The sequence below is a fragment of the Pholis gunnellus genome (genome assembly GCF_910591455.1).
Source record: "Pholis gunnellus genome assembly, chromosome: 23".
In the NCBI taxonomy this organism is placed as follows: Eukaryota; Metazoa; Chordata; class Actinopteri; order Perciformes; family Pholidae; genus Pholis; species Pholis gunnellus.
The window spans coordinates 14,367,668-14,383,696 of NC_136550.1; the positions used below are offsets into that span (position 1 = coordinate 14,367,668).

Sequence of the window (16,029 nt, forward strand, 5' to 3'; positions counted from 1 at the left end):
CCTCAAACAGCTGGTCAATGTAGTTTTTACCAAACAAACAGGAAGAAATAGCACGTCTGTTGGGGACTATTTTCAGTGACGGATTAATCCACAGTTGGTCCTCTGGTGAGTATTTGTGAAAGCAAGAATTCAATGAGAGTCATAACCTATATAAACTATGCTCGGGCACTGTCGGTCTAGATAAAATGAACAGTGAATTCTTTATTCTAAAGGATGAAAGCTACATATAAGCACATCGAATGTTAGACACACAGTACAGCAGAGAGGCTGAAGGTAGAGCACAATTACATGGCGTCTCTATCTGCTTTTTCTGCAGCACTGCAGGCTGTCCAGGATCGTTGGCAGAGAGATGCAGAAACTTAGGGGAGTAGGCAGGCTGTGCTAGAGGCGCCTGAGATTTAGGAGGCCTCCATTCACTCTGCCACGAAGCTGGAAAGAAATAAGGAGAAAGGGAAAAAACGAACATGTAGGGATGGAGGGAGTAACGGGAGTAAATGCGTAGTAACAGGTGTATGAACAGCCTCTGAAGGGACCTGTCCCTGTACCTGTCTCGGGGGCAGACGGCAGGCTGGTGGGCCGGGTGAGGGCGGAACCCGGCTCCCCCGCAGAGGAGAAGCGAGCTTTGGGCTGCCTGAAAGCAGCAGGCGGTGGAGGTATAGGAGGGAAGGAGCTGAGAGGAGCTGAAGATGAGGAGGAGGATGCAGAAGAAAAGGAAGGAACACCCTGTGCTCTCCAGGCACTGGGACAGGCTGAGAGAGGAAGAAGGAGAGAATAAAATAAAAGAAAGTAGGGATGAAGACATGGTAGAAGAAAAGCATGATGCATCATTGTGATTTAAAAGAAAAGTGTTGGAAGAACTGCTTGAACTAATCAACATACATTTCATGAGTGGGCCAAACAATAAAAAACAAAGGCCAAAGATGCTTCCCATAATGCTTTCTAAAGATATGTATTCGATAAAAGCTAAATTAATGGTATATCTGTGGTATATATATGGTAGGAGCTCATGCCTGTCTTGTGTGTGAATGCAGCATTAGCCCTTAAAGCAAATCAAGACAAACAAACAGCACCATGGACTGTATTTTGTATCCTTTCGTCTATTAGAAACCAATCACAACTTTGAATGGAATCACGTAATACCTGTTTGTGAGGTATCAGAGAAAGTGGGAGTGCGGAGAGATGGAGCGGAGGGTGAGGAGGAGAGGGAAGAGGTGGAGGTGGGTTTAGAAGGGGTGAAGGTAACGAAAGCCTCCAAGCCCTCGGCTGGAGAGCAGTCGCTGTGGAAGCTATGGGGCCTTCGAGGAGCTGAAATGGGCACTAAAAAAAGACAGCAGAGGACGGAAAGGAAGTGGCAGAGAAGTAAGAGGAAAGGGGAGAGCGGAAAGACAAACCAAGAGACAGAACAATGGTGAGTGAAGCCAGAAATACACAGAATATTTCTAGCCAACCGAAACAGATATCTGCATATAATCTGTAGGCAATGGGACAACATTTTGGTATCGAACGCGTTCTGTTTTCCGTTTATGTTGCGAGGAGTATTGATCAATCAGGTTTGAGCGGCCTTTGGTTGGATGCAGGTAGACAGTCCCTGTTCAGAGCAAAAGAAGCGGAACGCATTGGCTTGAATTAAATCTGGGAACCCATTGCCTATCATCTGATTTTGCTTTATATAGGCTACAAAATTAACTGTTGTAACTCTTGTATCTCAACTCTAACACATTCTTCGCATCTCAAGTTTTTAATTGGACTGTAGACAATGGCCAATGCCAGTGGCGGGCCGTCAGGGCCTGCAAAGCCTTCTCTGCTGGCCTAAACAGAATCACAAAGTTATAGCTATTACTACATGTATCATAATTTATAAAAATATTTTTCCCATTATCTTATTTTCTCATTGCACAGCTACTGTGCTCCTCAGTTGCTCTGCTTCCAGTGCAGCTTGTTTTAAGTAGAGCTTTTATCCAATCAGATTTCACCTCTGTGTCTCTAGGTAAGAAGAGAGGCCCGAGGCCTGCAGACTCACCAGTGAATCCAATCAGATCTTTAGTTTGAGATTCTTGGACGCGCCAGAGCGGCCTGCAGGCCTACAATTATGTCAGCATTAGCAGCAGCGCTGCAGTGAGATTCTGTGCTGTGATTGGTCAGTGGGCGAGCACGTGACTATTTTGAAACGAAATTTACAGCAGAGGCTTAGTCGAGTAGTAAGAGTTCATATGAATGAAATTATGATATTTTTTGCATTTTGCTTGGTGTAGATTTTTTTTTAAATTTTACGTAGCTTTGTTTTTTATCACTCAATGGCTGAAACTGGAAGATAACCGGATTTGTGAGTTGGGATTTAACCGTGGGATTAAACTCTTTGTCAACAAAGAAAGGAGGATGTGATCAGCATTTGGTAAGTCAACTGGTTCGTTTTTTTACATCTAATATCTAAATGGCACTTGAGTGTGTAGCAGAATGCATGTTACTGCTGTTGATTTTCCGTTAAGCTAGTTAGCCTAGCCTCCCGGAACACTTGCGGGGCCCCAGCTGTTTTTGTTCCAGTTCAGAGGTCACACAGACCGCTGTCTCCTAGTGAGCGCAGAAAACATTATATTTCCTACAATTTAAGCTTCTGCATTTTCCAAATGCACTAGTATTATTCAAACGTTTTGTTCGGTTTGTAAGCCTCGTACCGAACGGTTTAATACGAATACGTAACGTTATATAGTTACAGCCCAAGAAACGAATAATAACCCTAGCTGTGGCGCCATCATGTGGTTATAAGGTGGTATTTCAGCAGTGAAGGCCCAGGTATAAAATGCACGGCCCGCCACTGGCCAATGCACAGAAGAGGAAGACGTGAATATCTATCATCTGTTATCTGGATATCCACTGCTATACCGGAACCCTAGAATTATTCAAGCAGGTCTGTCTGCAGGTCCACAGTACTGCAGGACACACCTACTACATGACACTGTCGCAGTTCAGTTTAGGCGCCAAAACTACTGTGTTAGGTTTAAGATGTGGTTTACGCTAATCCCAGATAAACCCTTCTCGACATTTTGGTATTTGCCACCAGAGGCTAAATCGTCTTCAGATCGACAGGCGATGGGTTCCAAGATTGCAGTCAACCAAACTGCAAACAAAGTAGGGATGTGACGATGGTAGATACCAAAATTCTGAAAACGTGATGTTTTTTGTTTTTCTACAGTACTGCAGGTATACCAGGGATCAGCCCTTGCGACTAACAGCGTCCCATCGTACCAGGGACGATAGAAAATGTCTCTTATAATGCTACATTGTGAACAACAAATCAGCAGCAGTTAACGCTAGCTGTATTTTACCGTGGTATCAATTTGGGTATTGAGAACCATAGAGTTTCCTCATTATTGGTATCGACTACAGATCTTCTGGTATCGTGGCAGATAGGCTCCCAGCCCCTGAGGTCATACCGCTATCAGCCTTCAAATCAACACCAGACGCTTAAATAAATCACCCGTTGCTGTAAAGTCTAGCTACAATGTAGACACGCTTTTCCTTTTCAAGACAGATTAGAGCAAAAGGCTCTATAACAACAAACAAATTAAGCAATTTATTCAACTTGACTTCACTGGCCTTGCTACAGACCTGTCTGAATGTGGATGGAGACAAGCCAATCAGGACATTTCAAATGGATACTGAAGGATACTTGATTATAAGCCTGTGTAAGGCTCAGAGATTCAAAATAAGGGCATTCTGACTTATCAACACAGCAGGAGGTGCCTCAGACCAATTAAAAATGTATAGCATATTACATAACTCCAGATCACGTGTTCAAAAGTCACAGACTTGTTCTTAAGAAGAACCTAGGGTGTACATATTTAACAGTTACACTGATTTCTTTATGGAGACAAAATCCAGAACTATTACAGTCAGGCTGGTTTTAACTGGGTTAGACTCTGTTGTCCAAACCTCATCTCTCACCATAACAGTGGGATATATCACTTCACTCACTGAACTACAGTACCAGCCTGCTACAGCAGATATGCTTGTATCTTTAGGTTTACAAAGAGAGGTTTTTACCTTATGTTGCCATTGCAATATTGCCACATGCATGTGAAACAACATGAATTCCTTGTGTCTCAATTAATATTAATTGACAACATTTACTGCCATTTTCAATACATTTGACTGTAAATTATTTAAATTACGCCAGAGTGTCAAATAAACACAGATACAGTTTTCATTCTTTAATCTTTTATAATTGTTTCTCTTTTGCTGTTTAAAAATATAAATATAAAAAATAACAAAGGAGCGCCTTGGTAGCCGAGGGCTTACAGCGCATAATCACAAATCATAAAGGTGAAAATGGCCAAACAAAAATCTTTAAAAAATGTTTACATATGCAAATGGAAAAATTGCATTGTAATTGTATTTCTGCAAAATATTAATATATATGAAAATAATTAGGCATAAAACCCTGTCTCTAATGTAACTAACAATTATAATAATAAAAAGCACTATTAATATAATTATAATAATTATTGTTATAACTGTAATATTATACTAATTATGATAATAAACATGAATGCACATTTTTTCAACTAAGCCAAAAAGGACCAAAAAAAATAAAAGGTCTGCTTCTCTCTGCAGTTGAGGTTAATAATGGGCCACTTTTTGAGGATTCACTGTTTCTTTTACTATTAAGATTTCAGTTCAGTCAGTTTTCTTGTCAAATTAATGTAATGTTAAAATTTGAGTTGTGATGACTTAGGTAGTTATGCTCAAACTACACTTGAGTTGAAATGCTGTGTCAAAACAACACTTTACAGTTTTGAATCATGGACGTGGAACTGGTGCAACAGAATGATTAGAAATTGTAATCAAATGCGTCTAATATTACTGGGCGGTGTGAATTAAACAATTCCTAACTAAAAAATGATCTACCAAAATAATCTGACGCTAAAAGTGACAAGAGAACACACATGTGGAGGCATATCTGTTGACCGATACCTGATCCGGCAGCGGGCTGGAAGATTTTGGGAAGCGCAGGAGGGTGAGCACGTGTAAAGGCTGGCAATGTGTAGGCATAGGGGGAGGGCCGGGCCTGCTGGGTAATGCTTGGTAGTCGTGTGGGTAAAGAAGATGGAACAGAGGGGTCTGGGGGTTCAGGCAGAGGAGGACGAGACGGGGCCGAGATGGCGGAGGAAATGCCAGAGGACGTTTTCCCATCCATCTCTGAGGTTACTGGGTGAAGACGAGTAGAACGGAAGGACACGGTGGAATGAGAAAGATGGAGAGAGAGAGGGGTTAAATGAAGGTTTGAATGAAAAGAAGAATGACAGGAGAAGAAGACAGTAGCAGTAAAACACAGAATGAAGATGTAAAGTTGAAAGTGGGGATGTGGGAATGAGGTTTTGCTGTATATGTGAGGAAACACAGAGGAAGTAAAAAGGGGAAGAGGAATGAAGAAAGAGTGGCCTTTTAAAATAGACAATGATCGGATAGTATGTGTTTGTTATTTCGTGTCATGAATAATGTTATTTACACATAATGTCCGCTAAAGTTAGAATACTGTGCAGTGTGTGCTATCAGGAAGGTGGAAGAGTAGACCTTTGAACAGACAGTTACCTGTGAGGCCTGATTCAACTACAGGCCTCCAAGCCAGGTCATGTACTCTCATGATAGAGGAGGCAGAGGCTGTTATAGAGAGAAAGGGAACAGGAGCAGATTAAATGAAAAGGGAACTGAGTTTCAAATAGGAACCAAAGAAGAAGTAGCAGATTGAGAAAAACAGTTGAAAGAGAAACAGAAAGGAGGAAGTCTTTTCCACAGTTAATTAGACCTTGAAGTGTGAAAGTTGTAAATTGCAGCATTTACTGCAGCAACACTTCAAAATAAAGAATCTGCCCAAACATTTTTTTTCATTTGTATCTGTGAAAACTGATGGGGAAACAGACTTGGCAGGTTTTAAAAGCATTCATGTTTTAATCCAAGGGAGTTTTCATTTCTCCATGTACTCTAAACACAAGATACATTGTGTGTTAGCAGGTTACGAAAATATTCACGAGCGCTTTTAGTCCTATTTAGAACAGTGGTGATGATCCTCACAAAAAAGATTAATTAAAGAAATGTCACCAGGAAAAACTTAGAAAGATTATCCTGGAAAAAACTATTTTTAACTGTTCCTAAATCCTAAACACAGGAAAGAAAAAAACATTGAGATCAGAGCATATTTTCTCACTTGTCTCTCCGGGCTTCCGTAGCTTTGTATAATAAGGTTTACCAGGTTTGTAGCCAAATATCATGTGTGAGGGAGAGTGGATTTGAGTTTCTGTTGTCCCAACAACTCCAACTGAGTGATGGGTCTTTGATTCAATTTCAAGAGTTGCTTTCTTCCGTTTAATGTTCATTCAGCTCATATCAATAATCTAAGCTTATAAACTTTTGAGTTTTGAATCGGGACCTTCAGTATTTGGATCAAGTAGCTCCTGAACGCCTCCGGTTTTAGGATTTCTTCTCAGATTGTCATTGCACGTTAATTTGATATATTCATCAAAGTGATCCTTAAGTGTTTCACCAGTCTTACCAGTAACATGAGTAGCTTGTCCAAAGCTGGCCCTCCTCTCCTCGCCACCTTCATCATCACTGTCAATGAAGTCATCCAGGTTTCCGATGTCACTCTGTTTTATGCTCATCAGACTAGCCAGACTCTGCATGTCCTCATCTCTGTGGAGAGTAGAAAAAGAATCCTCTGAAAGCATTGGATGGACATGAATATCAGTACTGGTCTTCAAATTGATTTGAATTCTGTAACAACAGCTTTGAGGACTTTGAGCATATTGATATGCTGCTGGGTTGATGACTTACGTGGCCTTGCCTTCTTTGAGAAAGATACAAGACAGGTTCAGTTTCAGCGTGGCTTCCACCACTTTGACGGACAGCGGTTTGAGCTTCAGCGTGACATCGTACTGGGCCGGCGTGATACTGGCAAACTTCTTCATGTTGACATCTGCTGATGCCAACACCTTCCTCCGGCCTTTTGTCTCCTAATAAATACAAACAATGGACAAGGTGGGAGGACAAGATTGAACACAGAAACAAAATCCTTCTTCCTGAGAATATATTGCTTTCCGATTAAAACTCAATTAAATAAAATCACAACTAAGGACAACACAGATCCTGCTGACTCACATTTTCAATGACAAAGGTCCAGTCTTTGTCCTCAAACTCATCTGCAGTAGGTTCCTGTGGACAGACAAATAAATTAAGTTGTGCATTTCCCATCTGTAATCCAACTCATTTTATCAGCCGCTACTACTTCGAGGCTTCATACCTTGAAGAGTGTGATGCTGACGTCTAAACTCTCTGGAACCTGCCAAAGCACCAGGCCTCTGTAGGGGTTTTTGATCCCTGGCTGCCAGCTGTGGAACTGACGGAAAACACAACACAAACGAGGGATTCAATCTCACAATTGTTGCCTACATGTGTTTACTATGGACTGAAATTCAACCTCTGCAGAGCGCGCTTTAAATGCCAAGACTGTGTCCTGAAAATAACGTTCCTAAACAACTAAACCGCATTCTCAATTACGGAAACGTTGGAGGGAAACGTATTTTCTCCAGGATTACAGTCGCAATTTTAAACCCGTGGGTAACTTGTGAATTAAAACCAAATAAAAAGCAACAAAACTATTTGGTAGGTTTAGTAAAAGATTGTGGTTTGGCTTCAGAGTTGACTTTTCGTTTCACACTGGACATGAACAACGGTCTCCTGGGTGAAAGTCCCGGGTTTGTTTGGCCCATCCATCCACCGTGACCACCTCACTATGCAGACTTTGATTTGAAACATACGTATGATAGGCCTACATCAAAACAACAATTGTTGAAAGGGAACGTCATTTTTCGGAGACCAGGCAAGACTAAAAGAAAGTTTATCCTCTTGGAAGTTTCACCATTAGACAACTGGCTAATTTGAATGCTCTATGAATCTCATCTCATTCTGCTCTGCTTCGTTACCTTTGTGCTGTGACGTCTGCTTCTCCTGATCCACGACACCCTCAGTTTGTCTGGTTGCCTGCAATCCCAGCGGAGCACAAATAACATCTTAGTTAGTTTCCAGTGTTCCTTCCATCACTACTCTCTCCATACCCGCATGAGTGTAACACACAGAAAAAATATTCCCACACACATGCAGGTAGATGTGCAAACAGGTTATGATTAAGGCTGGGTATCGTTTAAAAGATGACCATACCAGTACCAATACCAGTACCCTGAAAGTGATACTAGTACTAATAGAGTACTTCATACCCATCATATCAAATGCCACAACCACTGCATTTATCCTTATCAGACGCTACAGGGTTGTAGGGAAAGCAAACGTTCCAAACTTCTGGTGGGATCTCAACACACTGAACTGCCAACCCCGTCAAATACACCCCGTTCAGCTTCACCCATAGACTGTATATGAGAAGTGGACGTGGTCGTTGTGACGTCACCCATTGGTTTGTGGACTTTCGTTTTGAAGCCTCAAGTTTGGCGTCTTGGCCGTCACCATCTTCACTTTTTGCAACCAATGAACAGAAGTTACCATATTTGGAATGTGGAGGAGTGACGTAGAGACGCCGTATACGACTCTGGTAGCGATAACGACCTGTCAATCACAAGGTAGCCCCGCCCTAAAGCATCCCCTGCTTTATGGTCTGTTTGACTCTAAATGGACCATCATTTACTAAATGAACATCATGTTGTATTGAAGAAGACTTGAAACTAGAGATAGAGACCATAAACTCATGTTTACAATGTTTACTGAGGTAATAAATCAAGAGAGAAGTAGAGTCATTTTCTCATAGACTTCTATACAACCAGAGGAGTCGCCCCCTGATGGACATTAGAGAGAATGCAAGTTTAAGGCACATTTACATTGGCATCACTCTTCAGAACCAGAGGTTGCCGCCTGACTTCACCACACCACAGACTGTATGGCTTGTAGCTGCTGTGGCAGTGGGCCAATCACAGGCCGCATTCAATCAAAGAACGACAAGAATTGTTTTCATGTTCTGGGCACTAAAAAGGGAACGACTGCAGGTATCGTTTGACTGGAAAAGTTTAAACATCAATACCCAGCCCTAGTCATGATGGTAACAAGACTGGGGTCGTATCTGAAATCACTCCCTTGGTCACTCAATCACTGTACTCAACATAATAAACACTCTATACTTTAAGCAAGAAAATATAGATTTTTTGACATTTATGAATTATCATTATTTTGCATTATCACTGACATGGATACTACCTTTTTTCATTGCATTGTGGCAATTTTCATTGGTACTAAAAAGTGTTAAATCTCACACTAAGAATTTGGACACTTGAAATGGTGAAAAGTAAAGTAATATATATATATATATAATGTACTACGTAGGAAATAGTGAGCAATTTTAGACCAATCCTAGGGGCCACACTGGCAGCTGTGTCTGGCAGGGACACAGGGACAGCATTGCTTTGGGCTAAGTGCTAATGTCAGCATGCTAATACGCTCACAATGACAATGAAAACAGACCAAAATTCAGGGGGATCACTGAAGTGATAACAGTTCATCCTGTGGGAAACCTCACGTTCTATGGCGATCCATCTGACGGTGGTTGGGATAAACCATCATCTAATTTCATGTAATCTAATAATACTGCAGCCTGAGGAAGAGCACCGGCCCAGCAGATGATGACATGATATTAGCATGCACACTATTCCATCTGTGTGCTTTCAGAACACTGTGGTGAAGGGCTCATCCAGGAGAAAATGAAAATCTTGTGACTGTGTGAGTCAGAAGTCAGTGATGGAGAATAAGTCTCTTGAGGACAAACAGCTGTGATTGGATGAGTGCCTGTGTGTGAGAGAGAGGGATGCTGTAAACACTGAAAACATTCTATCTGAGTAGGGGGAGACCTCTCGTATGGCTGGGATCCACTCTTACATAATGCTGAGAGCAGCAGCCTGTTGTGTGAACACTGTATGCACTTCGGGAAAACAGAACCAAGATGTAGTTGAGGCTTGAGGCCACATTACATTATTGTTCAACCATTATTTTCCCGCAATCTGCCCTGAAACAGGATGTGACATCATGCTTCTGATGTGGGGAATACATAAACATCGGTTCGCTATCACAGACTGTAGACGGTGTGCGAGTGTGTCATGACTAAAGGAATGTAAGGAGGGTCCACGCAAGGGATTCATTTAAAATGAACAATTTATTCAACACAAAACACTGAAACGGTACGGAGGGGATCGACAGAGAGACTCGCTTGTTTTTCATGGTTGTAAATATCATTTTGTACCCTTATTCAATTTCCCCCTCTTTGTAGCAATCCATAGTCAGAAGAGACATGACAGGGAAGTGAAGGGACAGTCAACGGCAACTACAGTATTGGCAGCTTCAATCCAAAGAGTATTGGATCCATATTGTCAGTATCGGCCTTTAAAGACTGGGGACAGCGGGCCTCCAGCTCATGTTGCATGACACTCACAACTATTGGCGAGAAAGGTTGCAAAAGAGTGAGAGCGAGTAAGAGAGAGAACAGAAATAGACGTCTGCAGCGCTGATCTTCACAGAGGCTTAATATCAATCCTACACCTGCTGCAAACAACTCAAGTGTTTGTTTCCATCGGTGTGAAGTACGAGGCGTTTGAGCTTCACCATATGAGGGAATCCTGGCCGGTGGGAGGGAAGTTGTTGATCAAACATCTTCTGAATAGTTTCTCCAGATTGTCTGACACACTTACTCCAATGTAGGTGGCTTTTGCTCATCGGTTAAGGGAGGCGGCCCATCTAGCTGATCCACATTTCACACATTCTTGTCACGGACTGTAGAAAACACAGACGTACGCTCTGTGACTGTTATTGCTTTCTAAACATTAAAGCCCTTACAAACCCACACAGGTCTTTTCAATTATTTTGCATGATGAGCGTTCTTTTTAGGAGCGTGTGTACTGGGATCTCCCTCACTCTCCTGTTGGCCTTATTGCACCTGTTCAGGTGATTTCAGTCATTGTCAGACCGACAGACGACACTGCCTCCTCATTCACTTCAACCAGACCGCTGCTCTCTTTTAAAGTGACGGTTAATATGAACATTCCCAGAGTGGTGAATTCTTGCTGTGGCGCTGGTCCCGACGGTAAGGGTTGCCAGGTTGACACTGGCAACCGTTTGGAGAAATTGGCAAACCAATTCTTGGCCTTTGGTTGCGATCAGTGGTAACCACTTTTTTAACATATAAATAAATAGGGACAGCAAACAGTGTGCACCTCAAAGTAAATACATCTTTTATATTTGTTGCATTAGTGATATTTAAAAAACGGAAACATGCAGCGCTGCACATGCATTGGCATTGTGATTAAAGCATACCCTGCTCTATGGTCTGTTTGACTCTAAATGGACCATAATTTACTAAATGAACATCATGCTGTATTGAAGAAGACTTGAAACTAGAGATTGAGACCATAAACTCATGTTTACAATGTTTACTGAGGTAATAAATCAAGAGAGAAGTAGAGTCATTTTCTCATAGACTTCTATACAACCAGAGGAGTCGCCCCCTGGTGGACACTAGAGAGAATGCAGGTTTTAAAACACGTCCACATCGGCTTCACTCGGCAGCCTGGTGCAGTGACCATGTGCAGCTTCCTGGGGTCTTGACGTCACAGTGAGGGTGCCAGATTTGGTATTATCGTGCCTTTACTGAGACCAACACCAAAACTTGGACGCATCAACTGTGTCTGGCAACTGTAAACATAGCCAGAAGTCCTGGGTGGACGAATGAAGAAAGGAAAATAAATAGTTCCAGCATTGTAGCTCCCCCAAAACCCCAAATAGTTGATTTGCATTTTGGTTTCTGCACGGATTAAAGAAACAAGAGAAAACATGTTATATCATCGGTATGATATCTCTGGCTGTATCGCTGGTTGCCAGATCTCTGTACAGGCACGATGGTACAAACGCTGGCAGCCTCACTGTGATGTCAAGACTCGAGGAAGCCAGTAAAGCAAAATTTCCACTTTCTAAATCAAACATATGACTGTGTGAAAACCATGAGACACTAAGGGATCATTTTTGATAAAGTTAACTTAAATTATTTTAATAAATTACTGTGACCAAGAAATGTAGAGAAACAAACGTTATTGCTGATTTATCTGCAATGAGCTCATATCAGCCGATATGTCAGTCTGGACAATGTATTGGTCAGGCTCTAGAAGTAAGTCCAAATTATCATGACATGACTTAAAAAGACACATTTTTACTCTGTAGAGAATAATTCAAGGCAAAACAGTAAAATAAATAACGAGATTCTGAGTTTATTCTTTTATTTTTTCATTCAAAATGATGATTCATTACTGAATGTAGTAATACTGAATGTAAATGCTGTTCTCTGTATACAACATCTTGAGATACTATGTCAAATGTTTTACTTACTAGATAGAAATGATGATATAGTAGAAACAACAACAGTTAAGTTATCTCATAGTATCATCATTTTAACAACATTTTGCATTAGCTAAGTGTCATCTTGACCAACATGTGACTTAAAATATGATCATTTTGACTTACAATCACGTCTGATTCACTATGTCACAATCTTGGCGTTGTAGTTCATCATTTTGAGTATTTACATTGCTGTCATTGCTACAATCACCTTCAGAAAACCCGTCACCTCAGGGACCGTTACCGCCAAGATCCCGCTGAACATCATAAACATGTTCCATACATCGTTCTATAGATCCTGTACAGTCTGCTCTTGCTCCTCCATGCATTACATAAGTAATATAATGTATGTTTGTGTGCCTTGGGGGGGGGGGGGGGGGGGGGGGGGGGGGGGGGGCTTGTTCTGGGCATGACTGTAGCAGAGAACAAGCTCAGTGCATCAATCCAGGATGAACACCCTCTATGACGGGATCAGAGGCAGAAACGTGTTGATACTGGTTCAGTGTGTGCCGTACTTCTTGGATTGTACAGAACAGAGTGACGGGAAAGGTGGGCCGCTGTGCAAGCCGGGGCTGGAGGATGACACACGCTGACTGCACCGTGAGTAATGGGAATGGTATTGAAGGAACTCCTGCAGCACCACGACTGAAGCAGTCGGACCAACAGAGTACGACTGTTCTCACAGGTTGATCTTCAAATATTTAGACAGACAACAGCAGCAAATCCATTTGAGAAAAGTGGAACCAGAGATGTCACAATTTAAAAACAAAAGTAAACTGCAACCAACAGTTTCCCAGCACCCACGGCGACGTTAAGGCGCACCAGCAGGCTCAATGGGCAAATGTTCCAGGGCCCCAAAACCCCATTCGGCCCTTTGCAGAACAGCCCTGTGTTTTAAGACCTTAATTACTTTAGTTTAAAGTCTGCTCAGATAGTGCATCATGCGTAAATACATTTGCAGGGAGGAGTTTAGAAAGGGCCCAACAACAAGCTTAGCCCCGGGGCCCCCAACAGATTAAACACAAACATGAGTGACACCTACAAATGTTCTGTCCAACCCCGAAGATGCAGGAAGGAGTCCTAAAACCCAGAATGAGTCAGCATGTTTTCACTTCCGGTTCCCTGGTCTCAAAGATGATGTTTTTTTTAATGTGTTGTTTTTTTATTATAGCCTGTAATAAGATCTGTGCTTAACACAAGCTTAAGATATTTAAACGTTATGAACTACAATAGGAAATACGTCTTTTGAAGCTTTTAAGTGTCTTCAGAAAGGTGGTTGCTAAATAGCATCACGCCAACTGTACACCTTCAAAGCCACGTTGTGTATGAACTCACACTCATGTGTCCGTGGTGTAGCCTAATGTGAGCTTCTTATTTCTGCCGATTCAAAATCATATATGTTCATTTGTGGAGATTATCTTGCTGAACAAACCGTGTAAGGATCATGAACGTTTGTTTGGCACACAACTTTTTTTCTGCAATAATCCAAAATCAAATGGGAAAACCCCCGGTGGCTTTCTGTTGAGGGAACAAGTGCGATGCTAACTTCCTGTTGGCCAACAAAAATATGTCATCTGAGAAAAATATGAGAAAGTGACTCTACTTCTCTCTGGATTTATTACCTCAGTAAACATTGTAAACATGAGTTTATGGTCTCAATCTCTAGTTTCAAGTCTTCTTCAATACAGCATGATGTTCATTTAGTAAATGATGGTCCATTTAGAGTCAAACAGACCATAAAGCAGGGGATGCTTTAGGGGCGGGGCTACTGTGTTTGACAGGTCGCTACCACATCGCTGTCCGTTCTGGCAGTTATCCGTGTTTTTGTCTTACAACTTTAGTTGTTTTCAGTTCATGAACATTAACTGTAACTTTTTGGCCAACTCAAAACATGTTGCTCAGCCTTCGGTTGTACTTAGCTCCACCCTCTCATGTCGCTTCTGGTTGCAAAAAACCAAGATGGCGACAGCCAAAAACCAAGATGGCGAAAGCCAAAAACCAAGATGGCGACAGCCAACTCAAGTCCACAAACCAATGGGTGAAGTCACGGTGAGTAAGAACGCTGCTTATATGCAGTTTATGCTGCTACGGCTAGTTGTACCGATTTGATTAATTGCAATTTTTTTATTTTTGCACCACTTAAGTTAATAAATGAAAAAAATAAACTGGGTCAAGACAGTACCACAGCATGGCTGAGGGGAGGAATATGAGCCCCACAATCGGTTGTGCCCCAGGGCCTCTGATGACTGCTCAGAAACGTGTCACTGATGATGGCATAAAGCTGGGGATTACGTTCATCATCTCATTGTTCTAATGTCCTGGCTACAGCTGTGGTGGTTCTGACGGTGTGGATGACACACATCCTTTATCCACCTGCAGAAATGATCAGCATAGAGCCGTCTCTGCCCTAGTTAACATGATGCCACCATGATAACAACTACATACGCTCAATAATAACACACGCGGAAGTACTAGTGCGTGCTCTGTAGAGGAGCATCACCATATTTAGATGTTTCACACTTCAATAATAACATAAGTGGGGCTTCCGATAAAAAGTGTGTCCTTCTAACAGCACATGTCACAGCTTGGTTGTCTTTTGTATTCAAAAGCATGCACCAGCACGGTCAATGCCAACTTTTAGAAACAGTTCAGGGTGTTCGCTTCCGCCCATAAGGTAATAATGAGATAATAACAAACGGAAATATAATAGGTTCATTTCTACCGACACTAATGCTGCTTGTCGTATATGAGGTGTACGCTGAAGGACAGGGTCTGACTCCCAATGCCATGTTGTATCTGTGGCGTACATGACTTTGCCGAAAAGAAACATGTTAATATTTGTGAATGGAGTTTTGGCATCACTTTCTCCTCCATACAAGATAAGGCTGTCGGTCCCGTATCATTTACACACACGTTCGGGTGGCTCTGACACAAGAAACGCAGCACATATCCACTATATCAGCTAGTTACACGTGTTATAACAGTTACTTACCATTTACTTGTGCATTCTATCGTCAGTTCTTGAAAGGAGGCAGCAAACTGGAACTTGGACGCCTTCTTTCCAGACCTCTGAAGCCGCTTCCACACCGAAGTCATGGTCGGGCTCGTGAAATTATTCTCTCAAAGACGCGATGGACAAGCGTTAACACGAAGGACGTGCGTATCCTCTCCTCCGGGTCCCTCCGCTGGGACTTTACCGGGGAAATAGACCGAGAAACTCCACCTGTGTCACTGACAGCTCCACTGCGACGGTGTGCGATCCACTCCTCACCGGCGTCCACTCCTCTCTACAGGCTGCAAAACAAACACACGCCTAGCAAGCTAGCGTCAAGCTAACCAGCAGGAAGCAGGAAACTGGAGAGCATGACTTCCAAAATAAAGCCCTTTTTGAACGAAAGTTGTCAAAGGTGTGTACCAAAGTCAGGATGTATTTGTTATTTACTCGCACAAAAGTGTACATTGTGTTCCAAAGTACTCAACACACAAGTCTGGGAAACAAAAGCCTTTATTCAGTTATTTAGTTGGCCAGTCTTATTTTAAAAAGCAGGTGCAGCATTACTGGAAGCAGCATATAAAATAAATACTGTACATATTCAACTA

At 42.0% G+C, this 16,029-nt stretch overlaps 1 protein-coding gene across 9 annotated transcripts in view; it reads right to left on the reverse strand.

Moving 5' to 3' along the window:
• Window positions 1-15,707, reverse strand: part of ehbp1l1a (EH domain binding protein 1-like 1a) — a 39,974-nt gene extending 24,267 nt beyond the window's left edge. For 7 of the 9 annotated variants that reach the window (XR_013767638.1, XM_079184675.1, XM_079184681.1 and 4 more), the window contains exons 1-11: window positions 15,422-15,707; window positions 7,977-8,034; window positions 7,295-7,390; window positions 7,153-7,206; window positions 6,829-7,007; window positions 6,548-6,687; window positions 5,590-5,658; window positions 4,972-5,205; window positions 1,141-1,317; window positions 546-749; window positions 289-429 (exon numbers count right to left, since the gene is read on the reverse strand). Coding sequence is in view for 8 of the 9 variants with exons in the window: in XM_079184675.1 (XP_079040801.1) it covers window positions 289-429; window positions 546-749; window positions 1,141-1,317; window positions 4,972-5,205; window positions 5,590-5,658; window positions 6,548-6,687; window positions 6,829-7,007; window positions 7,153-7,206; window positions 7,295-7,390; window positions 7,977-8,034; window positions 15,422-15,525 (1,456 nt within the window). In the remaining variant the exon portion in view is untranslated. The remainder of the gene's footprint in view (window positions 1-288; window positions 430-545; window positions 750-1,140; window positions 1,318-4,971; window positions 5,206-5,589; window positions 5,659-6,547; window positions 6,688-6,828; window positions 7,008-7,152; window positions 7,207-7,294; window positions 7,391-7,976; window positions 8,035-15,421) is intronic. The other 2 variants (XM_079184678.1, XM_079184679.1) reach the window with 2 other exon arrangements.
• Window positions 15,708-16,029: the final 322 nt, after the last annotated feature.